Below are 19,173 nucleotides of genomic sequence, written 5' to 3' on the forward strand. Positions count from 1 at the left end.
TTAAGAGTCAACTGTTTATTTTCTAATATTTAAGCCTTAAAATGAAGTATACAATGTTTTCCAGACAATACATACAAACTGCATTCTCTGTGAATCATATGACCAACAAAATCAAATTACACAGTACAACAGAATGGCTCTTGTTGGACCCACAACATGGAATAGCTAATTACATTTCATAAAACATAAGTTGATGACAAATAACTAAAACAACAATTTTCAGAAACACAGCTATAACATATTTATGCATAATTAAAGTTTCAGGCCTCGACATGGAATTGTACAGAGGTTACGAATGAATGATTCCTTTAACAGGAATTCTGTTACAATAAATAGACAAAACAAAACAAATGTGTACTGACTAAACCATCAAGAAATGGAAATACATTCTCTAACTTGATTCCTACTTCAAACATTGTGACCATTATTTTACTGAAATTTACTAGAAAAAAGTTTATCAGCTACATTAGAGCATAATTTTAGAGCAGGTCAGCAACGAGCAAAAAATATTTCATGTTAGAATAATTAAAAAGAGTGCAATGACATCAATGCCTTGAGCAGTGCCCGAAGCTACATACACATTTAGGTAGCTACTACGTTTCATAGCCATCCATACCAACAAACTACTAATAGGATGAGATGAACCACTGCCAAAAGTTGACTGTATGAAAAGCGCACTCATTTTCTCTCTACTTCAATTTCCATTTCTGTAACTCACATTCACCTTAGAAAGGATGATGATGACACCTAGTGTGTGGCACATTGTACCCTACTGGGTCCATGACCAGCTTCATCTTCATCATACGCATTCTTATACTCACGTCGCCTAGCTTCCTGCTCTGGATCCAGTTCCACTAACAGGCATTCCTCTGCACTGTCCGGAATCATCGTCTCGGGTCTGGAAAGGAAAGAGCATTCATTTATGCATCATTTAATGTCACTGTCAACGGTGCTGTCGTAGTCAGGGCAGGAGCAGACGAGTGCCTAATACAGATGATAATGTCCCAATCAGTACCCAAGGAAATGCTTGAAACAATACTAAAGATGTTTTAGGCGTTGCTGTCTGAGGTCGGCTTACTGTCCGTGAGCAGACCTCAAGAATTCTACCATGTGAATGACTGGCAACAGACTGTGGTCGACATGCTGAGAAGGGCTACGGTGAACACCTCTTAATCAGAAGTGTATGCAAATATTCTGAAACCATTCTGTGGTTGGCAGGACTGAATGGAAAGGAAACCATTGAATGTGCATCATCTAGAACCCATGTAACTGTGCCACTATGAATTCTAGCATCCGTGATATCACGATGTGTTATACTAATGGTGGCACAGGGACCTCTCGGTAACATCTACGTGATTATTGTTCTGAACCTCACTGGCAATTCAGAACCAAATGGCTAGTCTTACACCATCAGCAAGGTTGCGAACCACCACGGAAGTAAATGCCCATCACTCCGAACCCTAAGTGCACATGCATAGGCCCACAGAGCTTCAGCGTAATTGCAGTCGATTACACCGCAGTCCCCATTCAGCAGCATTGTCATGAGGGCACGGGCAAGCCAACAGCTTGCTGACAAGAGTACTATGTAGGTATGCATTAATCATGGCTTCGGCTTTGCACCTGGAGTTGCGTATACAGAGAGAGTGAGAAGAGTACGCTCATGTATCATTTCTCAGCTCACCGTAAAGATGCACAAGTCAGAAATATGCTCTTGAAACTGTGGAGAAGATCCCTGGCAGTGAAGCAGGAGTTAGTAATAATTATGCTGCCAAGGAGTGAGACAAAAGAGGTTCTCACAAGGGGAGGATGAGATGGTGACAACGGGAGAGCACACATAATTCTGGGGGCCCTATAACTTCTAAGAATACAACTAGGGCCGTTTCTCCAGTGCAATACGAAAACCTATGAAATCATTTCACGAAGTAAAGTTTGTTTAACAGGCACTTTGTAACAAAATTAGTCTTAACCTACTGCATCACACCCCATCTGAATCTTTTAAAAGTCAGGGGGCCTGACGTACAGACCCAGGTCTGCAATACTACGAACTATGAAGTATTCCTTACCTGGGTGGTAGACAGTTCTCTAGCTGAGGAATCAATTCTGGGGGCAAAGTTGTTGGGAAGTTCACTAGGAACTGAATGATGAGACGTCCCTTCTCAAAGGGGTTCTTGTACTGAGGCATGCCCTCATTAATAATACACTTTACATCACCATGTTTGGTCACTTCACCTGCAACAAAGTGTAAATAACTTTTCTTCAGACAGTTAACATGTGTATCATCATCATCATCAACACAGCAAATATCAGAAAGAATCGTACCACATTCTTGTATGACATCCTACATCGCTGCAGAAAGACGGTTCATATGTTACAGTTCTTTGTGTTTCATTGTTAATTTCACGTTCAAAAGGATAAATGTTGTTTTATTATGCCATATAAGTTAAAAGTTATCACTTTATTGCATACAACATCCGTCATGAATGCTCTATCCGTAGATTTGTCTCAAAGAGTGGATACATTTCAGACAAGGAACATAGCAAACGTAGCAACTCTGTACTCTTTACCCACGAGAGTTGGGGGGCACAGCCCTTCCATAGCTTTGAAGCATGCGATTTGATGACGGCAAGTATATAAGCATTTAACTTGTATCATTCTTAAGTTATGTGACCTCAAACAGCTCACAGCCATTCAACAAATTCCCTCTTGTATCAGCTATGTGATGTGCAGCCACAATTAAACGACACTGGACCGTCTCGAGAACCAGTAATTGGCCTGGCATTATGAGGATGAGAAGCTGTTGGCCTTCACAAAGGTGGTGGGCCTCGCTGCTCTTATCTGCTTCAGGAAACACCACCAACCTCAAACCATTACGCTGATAAACTGACAAAGTTGTCATGTGCTGTCCACTGGCAAGAGGGCATGACCTTGTGACAAGCGCCACTGTTACAAACTACAATAAAATGTTAAGAGGCCACAGCCTTGTTATCCAAGGCCAATCTGGTTGATGCCCTCTCCTGTGAGGTGCTCAACCCAACACAACAGCAAATTGGCAATATAAGGTAACAGCCCCAGGAGCTGTCAGTCAGATCTCTAAGATGGAGGGATCAAGAAACACTGCATAAAGACAGGACCAGACCTCTAAACGGAAGTCACAGTGCTACTGCATCACCTTTAGGACTGTCATCAATCACAGATGAACATTTTCTTCCAGCTCATCATACATCCCTGCAACAAGGTTTATATTTTACAATTCTTCAGGTTTGTTTATCCAGGCACAACACTCGACACAGGCGATTCCATGAAGAATTGCTGATGGCACGCACGGCAGTAACCTTTGGACCGTGATACTGGTGCTCCAACACCTTTATTAGCAGCTCAGTGCCCCATATCCAGAGTGTGTTCACACCAAATTATCCTCCTCCGCATGGAATGGCATTTTGCCGTATACTTTTGTCATTCAGCACCTACAGCAATGCACTTCATTCATTCAGTCACTTACATAAAAATTCTGACAGTTGTGTTAGGCAACTGTAATTAATTACTGGCATTTCTCAAGTCTGGGCTAGGAATGAATCCTGCTCAAATCGCCTGTAATATATTCGTCCGCTGTGTGGTTTGGTTTGGAATTCTGTTTCATGAAACCAAATCACAGAGCACGCAGACCCGAAGAAGGCGCCATCTCAGCCTGCGCTGCCACCTGGCAACTAAGACACTAATTCACCATTAGACTTGAAGTGTTTCCTCAAACTACATATTATTTAATTTTATTATGACTCTCTGTATTTTCGCGGTATCTGATCAAAGTTGTCGAATAGGTTTTGGTCCAACCTACATTGCAACAGACAGGAACAAATCTGAACTTACATCTTGCTCAAAACACTTCTCCAAAGGATATACTTCACCTGATCAACAACCTAAAATACAAACTGACTAAAGAGATACCACATTTACTAGTGTATAACATACACCCTTGTCTTGAACTTAAAAGTTAAAAAATCAAGCATTTGTGTACAACATGCTTCAAAACAAACCAAATATAGGCAGGTTAAAAAAGATTTTAAAAATATTATGTAGAATGAGATGTCTCGAGTTCAGGCGGACAGAGTTGGCATTCGCTGTTGCAGGCTGTATTTTGTAATGAAACTGACCTGCTCACTCATTCTAAGTCAATGAGATGGTGTGATTGTAGGACTAGAGGTTCTCACGTTGATAAGTACAAAGATAGCTGTCTTCTGGGTTGTTGCACCGTGCAGTCTGGTAGAAGTTTACCAATGACCCCTGAAATAATGGTTAACTTCTACCAGACTGCACAGTGCAACAACCCAGAAGACAGCCATTTCAATTGTAACTGCTGGTGGCTTCTGAGAGCAAAAGAAAATGCAAAATTCACAATATGAAATCACAGACACTCAGTTTGTCTGTTTCTGTGTTACAGTAATAAATATCAACATGCAGAGAAACATGAAAAAAGACCTGTAGGTCATAAATTTGATGAATAGAATAGTGTTTGGGAATGGCACAAAACGTCACGTGCTTGCCACTGGACCCAAGGTTCATGGGTTCAAACCCAGCTGAGGTCGATGGAAGGTGATAAAAATCCATAGCACAACTTCCTTCGGAGGGGAAGTAAAGCCGGCGTCCCACGTCGTAGATTTATGGCATGTAACAGAACCTTACGAGCGTGAACGAGATGTTTCGTGAGCAAAATTCAGTGGCCATTTCTCACCAAGTCTCTCCTGATTCACTACTAGATGGCTCTAGTAGACAAATTAGGATTGAGTAGAAAATGTGCAGAGGCCGTGGACTGGTCACTCACTACTCATAAATGCACACTTCAAAGACCAAGAAAACTCTTGAGAGCAGGTGGCAAAGACCCACGCTGGGCTGTAGAGCCATGGGAGATGGAGGAAGAAGAATGGCACAAGCGTGCCATGTCGGTTTTAGACACCGTTCACACTCAAATGACAAAGGGGAAAAGCAAAAATTAGTGAGGATTCCAATCTTCACATAATCCTGGTGGGATAATACAGCTTTTGCAATCTTCATGTCATTGATTGGGCATTCAAGGTTGCCCTTCCAGCAGCTTTAAAACCAGTGGATGACAACCATGAAGTACGCACTGAGACCTAGCAGTAGAATGGAGCACGCATTGTTCCCGAGCGTGTAAATGGATCCTTGCAGCATGGCACTCAACTTCTAGATGGACAAAAGCTTCAAAGTTACTGGAAGTTACCTCAGATACTTCTAACATGGCAATACAAAGATGTTTATAGACATGCCTGCCACGTTGATCTGCTGTCTGTGCATTCATATGCATGTGTTCCATTAAAGTTCCAGTTGTCACTTGAGTCCGCGGAAAGACAAAGCCAGCTTCCGTGATGGACTACCATAAATATAAAAGTTAGATTGACAAATCAGATCAAATGTTGTCTTGCCACTCATTTCTTTAACCTCTCAGTAGAATATACTGAATCAGAAGCTCAAATTAGCTCAGTTTCTAGAAGACAATGGCAGAACTACTCAACTGAATAACTTCATTACTACCATTTCTGATAATGATCACATCTGGTGTCAGGTACGAACAAATGTTTTACATATGAAACAACTCACAAAAATTATATTTCTTTAACAATGCCTGTTGCGACTTAAACATCCTACATGCAATCCCGTGGCATTCAAATACAGTCAAAGTTCAACAGATTAAAGATGACCCTTACTTCCAACTTACTGGCTTTATTCAGAAGTTATAAACTTGAGATCCGAGGTGTGAGGTTTCCACCCCAAGGTCCATGTGAACGACTGTCCTTCCCGATACAGCAACGTGTAGTGCGGTAGATACTGACAAACATTTCAGAGCAGCTAAATGCAGTAAGCTCCTCTGAAATATCAGTCACGGTACTACGCCCCAGAAGAGCCACCTTCATATGTACAAAGTTATAAAAGCTCTTACTAAATGCATGACTCAACCGCAGAACAGCTTATTTGTAAATTACCTTCCACCTGTGCCACTTCTATAACACGGTATCCATTACCGTTTAAAACCAGCGACACAACCTTTAAACGCGTGCGATGTTTCCACGACTCAAATATCATAAAGAATAACAGAATTTCTACTACACGTTTGTAATGAAGGTGGTCTAGACCTAAACACAGTTCATGTCCCATAAAAAGACTACAGAACAAAAGGCAGCTAATAGTTATTTTGAACAAGCTCAAATATTTGGGTCGGAATGACGCCAACAAATCAAAATCACATTCACGAGGAAACTAAGAGTAGACTAAATTCAAGGAACGCTTGCCACCGCGCTATTCAGAATCATTTGTTTAAAAAATGTAAAGACTAAAATTTACAAAAAGCACAATTTTACCCGTTGCTCTCTTCGGGTAAATATCGGTTAATAATCGGCCTAGTTGCGACTAGCGCAAAACAAGGCAAACTGCAGCACTACCGCCTTCACTTTTACTTGTCTGGTCACTGCTAAAGTGGATGAACATTCCAATTCTCTGTACACAAATTGACTCTTTACCCCAATTATTCCCATGTGGCTGTCGCAATTAAATGGGTACTTTACATTTAACAGCGACCACTGGCAACAGAAATGTGTTCTAGCTGACTCAATAACGGTAGTGCCACATATAATTCTACAAGTCTGGAAAACTGACCATGCATAAAATGTTCACGAAAACAGACTGGTCATAATAGGGTGTTACCTCATTATGGATAGAATGCAATTATATTACAATGCTGTGTGGAAAACAAACAGAACATGCATAGCAGTGGCACCACTGGAACCAAAGTCCATGTAAATAACTGTTCTTGATGACGTAATGCCGCCTCACACATCGAAGGCAATTCTTTGAAAAGCATAACTCACCAGGAATGGCTGTGATGACAAGATCCCTATCATCGAGGGTCTTTATTACTCTCTGGAAACCACAAAGTGCCTCGACCAATTCAATGTTCAAACGCATAATGAGATCATTACCGGATCGTCTGAAAATAAAGATATTAAACATCATACAGATTTTCTGTATTCAGAAGTCAGGGGAGGCAGAAGCTAACAGAGACGATGCACTAATTTCAATCAAACACCTTTTTCACAACTTATATCAAAATAATGTAAAAATCAACTGCACTCGAAGTAAGCAATTTCTCCTTTAAAACTTCACATAAATCTACAAACAAGCACCTGGAGGCCAATACCGTGCCATAAATCAATTTCCAAGGTCCTCACTCATGAATATCAGAAAACAGCATCACACTGGACACCCCTCAAGCTACTACAAGATATTCATCAATAAAATGCACTGCTACTTCAAGTTGCTGTTGGTAGACTCTCTTCACCAGAAGACTGGCAACTCCGTACGTTGTCATTGAACGGATCAGTGGAAAAGCAATCTGTTTCACAGCCAAAACATAAATGGAGCACCAAATACAAACCACAACATGGCAGAGAGGTGACAACAGACAAGAGACCTCTGAGCATGTGACAAGGGAATAAGCAGTGAGCATTTACTCCTAAAAAACTGAAGTCATTTACATTTAGCTTCCTCTTTATTATATTATTACAATGCAACATACTCACTTGTACAAGTCGTGTTCTTTCTCATCCAAGACGATGATTATGTCTCCTGGCTCAAGACCTGGTTCTTGGTCTCCTTCCCCACCAAAAGTAATCTTCTGTCCATCCACCATACCTTTGTCCACATGTACCTCCAGGATCTTACGATCTCGAATAGTCTGTAAACGAATTACAAGTCCATCTTTGCACATTACGTTTGGCTTCCGTCCCTTGCCCCCACATCCTACAAGACGAGCGTTTTTCTCCTTATATTTTGGTTTAATGGACAAGGGTAAGTTATGATTGTTTCCGGGGGAAAAATGGAGTCTCGAGAGGCCGGTTTTTGTCAAAATATTATCAGACTGTGGATTTTTTATTACCATCAACATGAAAAGTGCAACGACCACGGCCACGTGTTCCCATTTTCCGACACTAGACAGCGACCCTAAATTCGTACCACGTACGTACAGATCTGTCTACATCACAATCAGTTCCACAAGTTGACCGTCAAAAATGTTTTGAAAATTTGTGGCCCATGCATATTAAAAAACTCTTCACTTTTACTTTGTAAGGGAATTTGTGTCTATCCACAAAAAGTTTGATGATGATAAATGCTCTACTTCCCACTCATCGCCACTCTCACTTCTAGCATCATCACTCTTACTTTCATAGGTTTGAACAGGCAAATGTTTCTGAATAATCCAGATCATAAATACTTACCCTCCCCCCCAACATTTCTCCGACTTTCCTGATCTAATAATGTGTCTACATACTGGATGCGGTTTTTGCGTGTACGATCACAACTCAAGGCTGGACCATCCAATTTCACAAACTGGCCTTGTTCCTCCTGTATGACATCAGCGGATGTCTGAATTACACATGCCCTATACGAGGACATCACAAGTTTGTGTCTCCCCTTTATCCTCGTGAAAACAGCAGCTCATAAGAGCTGATAATTTCTTCAACAGATGACATATAAGATCAGCTTTTACTGTATTAAGAGGTTAAGGAAACAATTTAAGTTTATTGTGAAAATAATATGAAAGAAATTAATACACTCTGCAAAATTTACTGAACATTAAAGTTGGTGGTACATATAATTATTATTCATCCTTATAAGGCTAAATCTGTAACTTAGATGAGGGCACTCTTCTGGCCACAGGGTCAGTGGTGGCAGCACACACTACCATAATCTAAAGAAACGGAGTTTACCCATTACAGTCGCTTAGTTAACAGTATCCATTATGTAACTGTTGACAGACTGTCATAACTGGATGTCATTCGAGGCATTCATCATATCAAAGTCGTGTCTATAAGACGAGTCTTGCGTAACTTTGGGAAGGCCCCGAGTTCTATCGTACAGACCTAGAGCAGTTGCCGTACCTCACGCGTGCATCGATAATAATACGAAAAGGCTTCAACCTTATTAATCCAACATACACTGAAAGCATTTAAGAAAACCTGCATATTGAGAAGACGTACCTTCCTTCCCTGACACGTCTTGCAGCGATCCTTAGGGTTGATCCTCTCTCCCTGCCCACGACATTCTCCACACATGGACTGAATCTGCTGGATCATGCCTGGACCAAGCTGTTGTATCTGAACTTGCATCCCAGTTCCTCTGCATGATGGGCAAGGCTCAACTGCACCCTTCTTACCACCCCGACCTGTAGCAGTCACACGAACTCAGAGGGTTAACTTAAGTTCAACGTGTAGGTACGAGTTTTCATTAAATCATTAAATCTGAGAATAAATGCACACTACATTATTACTGTATTTACTTGTCTACAGCATGCAGTTGTTTTTGGACTGGAAAATGAAACAATCAAGAATGTGTATAACACAGCTTGAAAAAAAAAAATATATAGCTAGTGAAAACAAAATTCAAGAAAGATTATGTAGTGTGAGATGGCTCACGTTCAGGCAGACTGAGTTAGCGTTCATTGCTGCAGGTGGTACTTCACATTCCCTTTAATGACTTACAGATAAAACTTGTCTTGTGGGAGGAGCACCAATTGAAAGCTCACTTTCCAGCCTTAGCTGAGACAAATTGAACTGGGGTGTGTAATTGCGTGAAATATAAAAACCGCATCAGGACAATAACTGCAGAATTTAATGACAGATTTTCTGACTTCAAATCAGGAGAAACACTAATAAAACGTTTTTACGTTCCCAATGGAAACTGATGTCACGTCAACAGACCTACAAATGGAATTTACTGATATTCAGAGTGACTCAAGGCTAAAGGAAAAATGTTGCTACTCCTTACTTACTGATTTTTATTCAAAATGTTTTTCCCTTTCAAAAATAATCAGAGAATGCAGAGTTCAATTTCCAAGATCTCACTCAAAAATTACTTTAGTCTGTTAGCGTTAAAAATAGATTGGGAAATATCACTGTTCCCATGTTACTTTTTAGTTTTAAAATTTACATTTCCCACAACATTAATACACATTTTCTGAAATTACCATAGTTTCTGCTCATGGTAAACTTTAAGAGTCTAGCCTTCTGAGAACTCCCACAAGCAAGCACGTTACAAATTAATTACGTACCACCAATCCCACACTGTAAGAAACCGAAGTAGATTATTTTATATCTTACCTTCACATTTATCACAGATAACATTCTTTTGAAGGGCCAACTTTCGCACAGCACCCTTGTACACTTCTTCTAAAGACACGCTCAGCTGATGAATAACGTCCTTCCCACGTCTTTCTCGCCTACCACCACCTCTGGAACCACGCCCACCTGAACCAAATGCTTGCCCGAAGAACATATCAAAGATGTCCATTGGGGATGAGAAACCATTTCCTCCCATTCCACCCTCCTTAAGGGCCTGCTCTCCTCCTTGGTCATAAATGCGTCGTTTATCTGGATTCGATAAAACTTCATAGGCTTGCGAAATCTGCTTGAACTGTTGAAAGGAAAAATACAACCATATAAGAATTCTGAAGGCCGAGAACTTCACTCAGTACCTAAAAAGGGTATAGTTGTGCCTGTACTTAAAAATTATGCCACAAGATATAGGAGAGAGAGAGATCTAGAACTCTGCACTTACATGGGATGCAAGTGACCACCTTCACACCACAGCCTCTTGACCCTGGGCAGTAGCTTCAAGTATCAAATGGATACGACCCCTCAACCAGTCTCGACTACGAGGTGAGAAGCAAATCCCTTCCAGTACCAAAAATTGAACCCCACTCATTCAGCTAACAGCCAGTCACATTACTGACTACGCTAACTTGGCTTTAAACAAAATCTAATGAAGCCCAATTCCTACTCATAAGCAACTTTATACTGCATTTTCAGTTCTACAATGGAAGAAGGGAAGTACATTATGACACCTTTATCAGAAATGAAGTTGCATCCTCAAGAATGATTAAGAATGCTCAATAAGATTTTTATAAAAATTAGTCATTAAAAAACTAAAAGTCTTCAACTTATTATTAAGAGGTCAAGATTTTATCCGGCACTGAGATTGCAAGCTCTACGCGTAGCTGGTTGAGGGCAGCACTCTGGAAATCTTCCAGACCCTGCGAATGCCTACTCTAGTCCATCAGGCCACTTCAAATTTTCACGGCTGAAAGAAATAGCTAGTTCAGAAGCTTTTTCTCTCTCCAAACTCTTGCAACAGGGAGTGAGCTACTTACCTGCAAGCCTTGACACTGCTCGATACTGTGCCGAAGGCCTACTACCTAGGTACCCCTTTTAGCAACACTGCCTACCTAATGACATTTGTGAAGCTCGTTGGTTGACATCAGTGGCAAGAGAAGCAATTTAAACTAGTGATAAATATTTGCATGACAACTGTGTGTTGAGTTGGCAATCGCAATGCTGGATGAAATCTTGACCACTTCCCTGATTATAATTATGCAAATGTCATTCAACCATGTATTGCCAAAAATAAAACATAAACTAAGTAATAATTTTTAGACTCCTAATTTTATTAATTATTTCTATAATAAATTCTGTCTTTAAAGGTCAAAAAAATGAATGAAATTACAGACTACAGCCTGAATCAAAAGCGTTCACTACAGTGCTGACTTCATTTTAACAAACTGCGTGTTAGAGAAAGTTCTAACACTTCGAAAGACCAAGTCTAAAAACATTCGATGCGCGTCACTAAATAAATAAAAAATAATAATAATAATTCCTCCTATGTGAGGATGGCTATGCAAGTAAACTGACCGACTCACAGCTGAATGAACTTGGTAAATCATTCGATACTGTGTCATCTAGCAGTGGATTTTCATAATAATGATCAATATGCTATCACTCAACTAATTTTTATATATTCTGATCTCACAGAGGCATGTTTCGATGCAAGAGTCAGCTTCAAGGTATGGTCTGGTTATCAACCACCTAATACAAGTCATGAAAAATTACTTCTATAAATGAATCCATTTTGGCTCTCACCACAAGTTCCTTTTGTCCAAGTTAGAAAATTAGATCAAAAAATACTTTAAATTTAGTTAACATTTGTTTATATTTACAATTTAATTTCAAAGCATCTCAATTGATTTGTCTGAGACATCACTATAATGCTACTTACGAAATAAAAATAAATTTTTAACATTAACAGAACTTAGTGAACTATTGATCTATCCTCTACCAGCGACGCAAAGTTCCAACTCAAACACTACACTCGGTAGCAGCAGGCGAGTGTTTCTGTACAGACGTATTTTACGCTCGGTCAGAAAATGTCAGATCTTAAATTGGAAACTTCCAACACAATCTCACAGGATAACTGCGGTTAGCACAGCTGCCTGTTGTTGGAAGGACCACCTACCAGGAGATATTTGGTATTATCACAATCTCATGTAGCACACACAGTAACGATTTTATTGTGTGGACAAATGTAACTGCTATTACTGTAGCTAACTGTTACACAGAGGAAAGATCTAATCATTCTCGCTGCTTGAAAGCACAGCTATCCTTTCCCAATGGTAGTAAGTATGTGTCAACACTGATGAAAAACACCAAGCATAAGAAGACAAAGGCCTAATGTAAAACTGTAGCCACTGTTAACATTCAACAAAGCTTCCAATGTTCGCTGTTCCTTCGTGAAACTTTAAAAAAAAATTAAACAAAAAAAGTGTGATAAAAGGATTCACGATAATGGTAACGTGGAAGCTCTGCTCCCCCTAAATGTGAATCTCTTGGTGCAAAATCCATCAACTCTGTCAGTGTGAATACCAATTTAAAAGCCAGATACACAAAAGCAAATATCACAGACCACAAAATTATACACAAACAGAAAATCCTAGATACTTGAAATCTGCAACAAGTGATTGCCACCATTCAATCCTGTGACAGTCCTGGACACTACCAGCAAACACACTTCTTGATCCAATCAGTTCTATTTCTGGACTTGGTCCACTGTTACCAGAAAACCTGTTCTGTTCACTACATTTCAATGTTTCAGTCACACTTTTTCATTCACTAGCTGAACACGAAGCTCCTTCATACTCTGAAATTGCTGATGCTTCAACTTTTGCATGTAGGATAAAGAAATATGCTTATAAATACGGGGGAGCAGTGGTCTGTGATACTGTCAGGACAAGCAAATAATAAGAGAACTTATAGTGCCCCATTCTCCTATAGACGAAGGCCCTGTTATACTTGAACTCATTTGCAAAGACACACTTTGTTACCAAGTATCTAGCCAGCATAACATTAAAAATTCTTCCTACTGCAGACTCAGTATGTCTCTACTTCTTAGTGCTACAAAACTAGCTCCAATAACAAGTTGATCGCAAATGACAAGAGCTTTATTTCATTAAAAGTTCAATAGAATACCAGTCTTCCCTGCATGTACGCTGAATACAACATCTACATTACCTTTTCTCCCTCATTAGGATTCTTGTCAGGATGATATTTTAACGCCAACTTCCTGTAGGCTTTCTTCAATTCTTCAGTAGTACAACTGGGTTTCACTCCTAACACATCATAATAGGTCGTCTCTTTCACCATCTTCAATCGCCTGTCCTTTGTTATCCGAGAACTGCAAATTAATAGGCGACAAATCTAATCACTGCATTCACGTGTAATGTAACGCTATGCACGTCTTGAAAATAAAGTCATAAGAATGTGAATTATTCTCATTAATGGCGTGAATGTTATCTGCCTGAACTCCTTTTCTTAAACAGAACACTCCACTCTTTCATCTGTAGCCTTACTACCACCTGTAAAAACAGTGATTCCAGCCAATGGGCAGTCCCTCTAGCATTAAAAATTCACTACTGCCACTGTACGATCGAACTGGAAAAATGTCATTAAAGCCCATTTCACCTTCTGTGATTATTAGATGAACATTTTAAATTTCAACCCATTAATGTAGGGAACATGACAGCCATGATTTACCGATCATCCATTCAGCATACAATTAGTCGTGCGTGACAATGCGACAATTCCGCTGCTGGTGGAACTGTTTAATTCAGTTCTTCAAAACAATACCGACCTGCTGTGACCAGGCAGCCCTGAGAATACTTTGGGTTTGCGTCAAACCATTGTGAGGGACGGTACTGAACAATGCGCCAGCATACACTGCAAAAATTTGGACGATGACTGTATCAGATGAATCAGTACAGGATCTGGCCATCATGCTCCCCAATTACAAATCTTTGCAATAATTAAGGGCAACTTAAAACAACACCTAGAGAAATAATCCATGCACTTCAGATACTTTACAGATGAAAATCTGGAATATTACTCCAGAAATCATGGAAGGTAATCTGAATGTGCAAAAAATGTGAGATTTTGGGTTCTAACGGCAGCCTGATGCGGGAAGCACCCTTGAAACACCAGTCAATTTCTACAAGACTACACAATGCAACAGCCATCTTGATAACACAGAATTTCAGGCAAGCGTGGAATGTGCTTGAATGTTTTAGAACGTCACTCTGAGCAGCTGTTAACATAAGCCATTGAATACAGGTGGCCCCTCCTACCGCACATGTCTGAAGCCAGTGGTGTCTAAACTTCACACTTAATTTATCCCTTACCACATGTAGTTCACCTTTATTAGAAGAGGGTAGAGATAAAAAATGACATACAAAAACCAACTGGAGCATAAGTGACCATCATGAGACTCTCATAATGTCTCAGTGAAGTCTTGTCCATGCCCACAGCGTAAGTTTTTTTTTGTTTTAAGATTTTCTTATAGATAAAGATCATCATTTTTTTTTTCACATGGTGCACTGCTCGAGACAAAATGTGTTTTTCCACGACCAGTAGAATCACTATCAATTTCCTACGACTGTGACAGCACCATCATGCTAAGTTGGGTATACTTACACGATCAGTGGACATAACCTCGTGTATTTCTGGGACAATGTCTGAGAGTGAGGCTCTCACAGCAGCCAAATTTAAAATGTTTAGTAACTGATCAATCTTGGACAAGGTGGTACTGTTTTGAGTTTGAAGTGACAGCAAAAGTTAAGCGAGAGATATCAATGAAGAAACAAAATGGCAAAGATACTGAAAATGCTTGGTTCATATCAAGAGCCCTTACTGACAGCAAAGACAGGAAAGTCACATACAAAACACAGAAACTAAACCTAACCTGCTACTAAAAACTTGCATCCAGAATGTTGTGAGCGACAACAGAACTTGCAATTTGGTAATTTGGTTTAATTAACAATACTTACAAAAGTTGACAGTGGAACCACAGTTCCGGAGAATCTGACGTAAATACGTCTCTATAATGTAATGTAATGTAATAATTCTTATATAAGATAAGTACTTGTGATATTCTAAAACGTTTTTACCCGCATAAAATTATCTAGTCTATGACGCACTTCTTCTACGAGCGATTCACAGCTCAGCTCTTTCCGCAATAACGAAAGCGGATTGTTGACGGCAGTAATGTAACACAACAATGCCGAGTAAACAAATGATGCAACAATTAGTTTCTTAGGTAACATAACAATGCATGCAGGAGTTCATATAAAAGCTGACCATTGTTGTCAGTCCATATTTACACATTGTTGATATGGATCTTACACAACTTCGTTACGCTTTTTTGCCGAACGACCCTTCCGTATAGACATAATAACGTCAAAAAACATTAAAATAGAGACCTAGTTCATGTTAAGAACAGACGAAGTACTGGTGTTTCAAGTGTTCATTTTCTTGCATTCATACAGTATAAATCCAATGGTAAAATTATTGAAGATCTGTTCTGTAATTACTGCTAATGGTGGGGCCACTTTTAATAGTTTGATTTCATAACTGAAAACGAAAGTGGGTGGTCAAACTAAGCAAGAAGCCACAAAAATTGAACAGTTGATGTTATCAAAGTACATCCTTCAATTTATGAATGTTTTTTGTCCTTTGTAAAGGGATAGGTAATGCACATAAGAACTGCTCTTACATTCTCAAAAATGTTTGTTGTTTCATGGGAAAGACTTATTTGAGTTACAAAATCCAAATATTTCTCACTGACAAAACATTTCAAGAAACTAACAGCACTCAATGTTCTTTATGTGGTGTATCAGATACCTTGGTCTAAACATTATCATAAAAGAGACAGATAAACCTCATTTTAGAAGTTTATCTTATACATTTAAAATAAGGCTAAGCTCTCTCATTTTATCTTAAAGCAGAAGGTGTAATTATGAAAGTAATACATGTGGTTAGGACATCTTCAGCAGGACGTGTCATAACCACTTCTAACACTCAGTGAATTACTTAGTGTAATCAGATAGGCTTTGGATTCAAAGTTTAATCCGCTGCTTTAATATACCGAGTCTGACTTTTGATACAGGAACATTGAGATACACTGCTAATTACACTGAAATACCTTTGTATTCATAATTTCTAAGGACACCAACAGCAGGCAAAAGAACATTAATCTGAAGGGGTATCCTTGTGAATTCACAGGAAGTTTTGGCAAATAAACACTGGAACTAACAAATAATCTTAAAACTTTGCATACCGTGTAGTGTATTAGAATACAGAGTAAGCAAACCAACAACTATTAACACTATAGACACTATAAAACAGCACCACTGCAACTTTAAACAGCTGACACAGGGTATCCAGCGGGTTACAATCTAGCAAGCCATGCATGTGGGTCAGATGGGCAGTAAGAATGCTTTGAGAATTTTGGAAGATAGAACACTTCTAAGTTTTGTGATGGCTTTTAACATTCCTAGCAATTCTTGGATAAAATTCCAATCTAAGCAATGTATGTAAAGAAAGTCAGTGACTTGTTACCACTGAAGTATCGGCGAACTTTAAAGGTGATAGAATCCAAAATTTTACATATTTTTCAACTTTCACAAAAATCTGAACTTCTTCTGTTTTCTGAGGTATTACATTTTTACATTGTAAACAAAAAAAATCGAACGAAAATATATCTTCATACACTGTGTGAATTAATTCAGTTGTAATCACAATACACACAACGTGATAAGATATGCTGTTACATAGCTCTAAATCTCAAAATATATATACTACCCTCTCTTTAAATAGCTCCAATTACATTTCGTTAACACCATACAGAAAAATTTAACGCCACGTTCGTAGGAAATACTATTTCTTGTTTAAGGTTAGCATTAATCGCCAATATTACATTTTCCTTTGTTAATTATAGATTCACACTGTCCTTGAACTCCGTCCGATTTTAATTTCATACAGATCGAATTTAACAGCAACGCTTCTAGATGTTTCTCCACTTATGAAACCCATTCCAGTAACCGATTCATAATGCACGCCTTTTGCTAACATAATGTAATGTTTCCAACAATAGATCTTGGGAATAATTCCACTTGTCCGAATAGTAAATTTTAAGAAAAAGACATACCCACGAGCACTGACAATGTGCAATAAAACAATATAGTGAAATTTCAACACTCAGTAGAATCGATTTCACATGAGGCAGTAATTTCTTACCTTGATTTTTTGTTTTTGCAAGTAAAACCACTTTACTTTAAACTTCCCAGGTTAAATCCAGATTTCTCTCAAACCACTACTTTAGCAATGTGGACTTTATTAAATACTTGCAACTCAGCAACTTCTAGAAATTTCCTGACCTTCGAAGAGAACCAGCCAATTATACAAGAATATAGTCCCAACGTCATAAGCAGTAATACCAACGACATCAGACTAGTTCTTCTACTGACCATTAGCACCACAACAACAAAGTAAAACTGGTTAGTCAGCCCAAAGAGTGACTTAGCACTTCATAAAATCTTCGATAGATGGCACTCGCCACCTACACAAATTCATAATGAATTTCTATAGCAGATCGCAAGATGGCACAAAAATGTTCTGTATATGTGTTTCGTTTCCCATTAATGAGAGCAATCGCGTTTTAGCAGTCCTGATATCAGATTTATTAGGCAGGCAAGAGAATTTTGAATGTAGACCGACATATCTCAACCACGGATTTCATTTCTGACAAACTAAAAATGGATTTCAATGCTGGCGTCGCTACACCAAGAGCCGACGACATTGGTTAATATCGCCCTACTTTACAAGAAGTTCAATCAGATTTGTGTGATCTCAAAAACAATTACGTACCCACAAACACTGATATTATTTCACTAAACTGCAAGCTGAAGCTGTAGGAATGTAAAAATTTTCCAGGAGATAATTTAAACAAATTACTGAATGTCTGACCTTCAGAATCAGATATGGAATGAATGATGAGGCCTCATACTCAGACATGACATATCCCTGTTCACTCAACAGGGTAAAAACAGCCTGCAAATATATGAGGCCTTTCGATAAAACAGATGTCTTCATGAAGAAGAATCTCAGAGTGAACCATTTCAAAATTAAATCCAAGTTGGCAACTGTTGCATTTGCGTTATTGGTCAAGTCCTGAAATTCAAATGGAGCAACATCACTGCAATAAACTTTCAAATGCTAAACAATTTAAAAATTAATTTTATGCACAAAGTTATTTAATCACCCATTTAAAACTGTACACATAAAACTGTGGAATTCAGGATGGCACACGGCCAATAAGTTGTAAGGAAAGACAGGTTTTTCATCAACTGTACATTTTTACCTCTGCTCCACAAGACAAATGTAAAGACACTTCATTTTGAACATCAAGTTCATCACCCTGAGATTGCCACAAGCTACACTAGGTGAAATAGTCGAGTGGATGTTTTCTTAGGGAAAAGTACCAAGAATCTAGTTCCTCATGAGAATGGATCCTGTACAGTGGCAAAGCAAGCTTCTTGCATGGCACAACAGATACGTAGGGCAGCCAAAAAGTTCTCGGAATTCTCGTTTGAGAAAAGTACGCAGGACCCGACGTTTCTCACGAAGATCATCACTGGTGATGAGTCATGGGTGTTCGCCTACGACCCAGAGACGAAGGTGCAGTCATCCGAGTGGCACACGGCGTCATCTCCCCGACCAAAGAAATCACGCCTCGTCCGGTCCAAGGAAAGCTCATGGCATTCTTTGACATCGACGTTGTGGTGCACCACGAGTTCGTACCGCCTGGACAGACTGTTGCGGGTCATTTCTACATGCAAGTGTTGCAGAGGTTGCGCGAAGCAGTTCGGAGGAATTGGCGCGACAAGTGGCAGGGAGGGAGGTTTCTCCACTACGATAACGCACCGAGCCACACATCGCTGGTTGTGCAGCA

At 39.4% G+C, this 19,173-nt stretch overlaps 1 protein-coding gene across 1 annotated transcript; it reads right to left on the bottom strand.

The window, feature by feature from the left end:
* On the bottom strand, window positions 1-17,654 carry Droj2 (DnaJ heat shock protein family (Hsp40) member A4-like). Its single transcript, XM_087352452.1, has 8 exons — window positions 17,460-17,654; window positions 13,404-13,566; window positions 10,164-10,476; window positions 9,045-9,229; window positions 7,587-7,741; window positions 6,876-6,994; window positions 2,064-2,229; window positions 1-898 (listed from the first exon to the last, which is right to left on the bottom strand). Exons 2-8 carry the CDS (start codon window positions 13,533-13,535, stop codon window positions 748-750), a joined length of 1,221 nt encoding a protein of 406 aa, XP_087208578.1. The 5' UTR covers window positions 13,536-13,566; window positions 17,460-17,654; the 3' UTR covers window positions 1-747.
* Between the last annotated feature and the right edge of the window lie 1,519 nt (window positions 17,655-19,173).

This window comes from Zootermopsis nevadensis, unplaced genomic scaffold, assembly GCF_977971745.1.
Source record: "Zootermopsis nevadensis isolate Lab colony 2312 unplaced genomic scaffold, Znev_1.0 Znev_ptg000021l, whole genome shotgun sequence".
Taxonomy (NCBI): domain Eukaryota; kingdom Metazoa; phylum Arthropoda; class Insecta; order Blattodea; family Termopsidae; genus Zootermopsis; species Zootermopsis nevadensis.

Coding starts and splice junctions, on each gene's coding strand:
- Droj2 (XM_087352452.1), bottom strand. CDS start 13,535: ATGGTGAAAGAGACGACCTATTATGATGTGTTAGGAGTGAAACCCAGT. Junction 7,742..9,044: donor AGACGTGTCAGGGAAGGAAG/GTACGTCTTCTC, acceptor ATTCGTTTACAG/ACTATTCGAGATCGTAAGAT. Junction 899..2,063: donor GAGAACTGTCTACCACCCAG/GTAAGGAATACT, acceptor TTTCCTTTCCAG/ACCCGAGACGATGATTCCGG.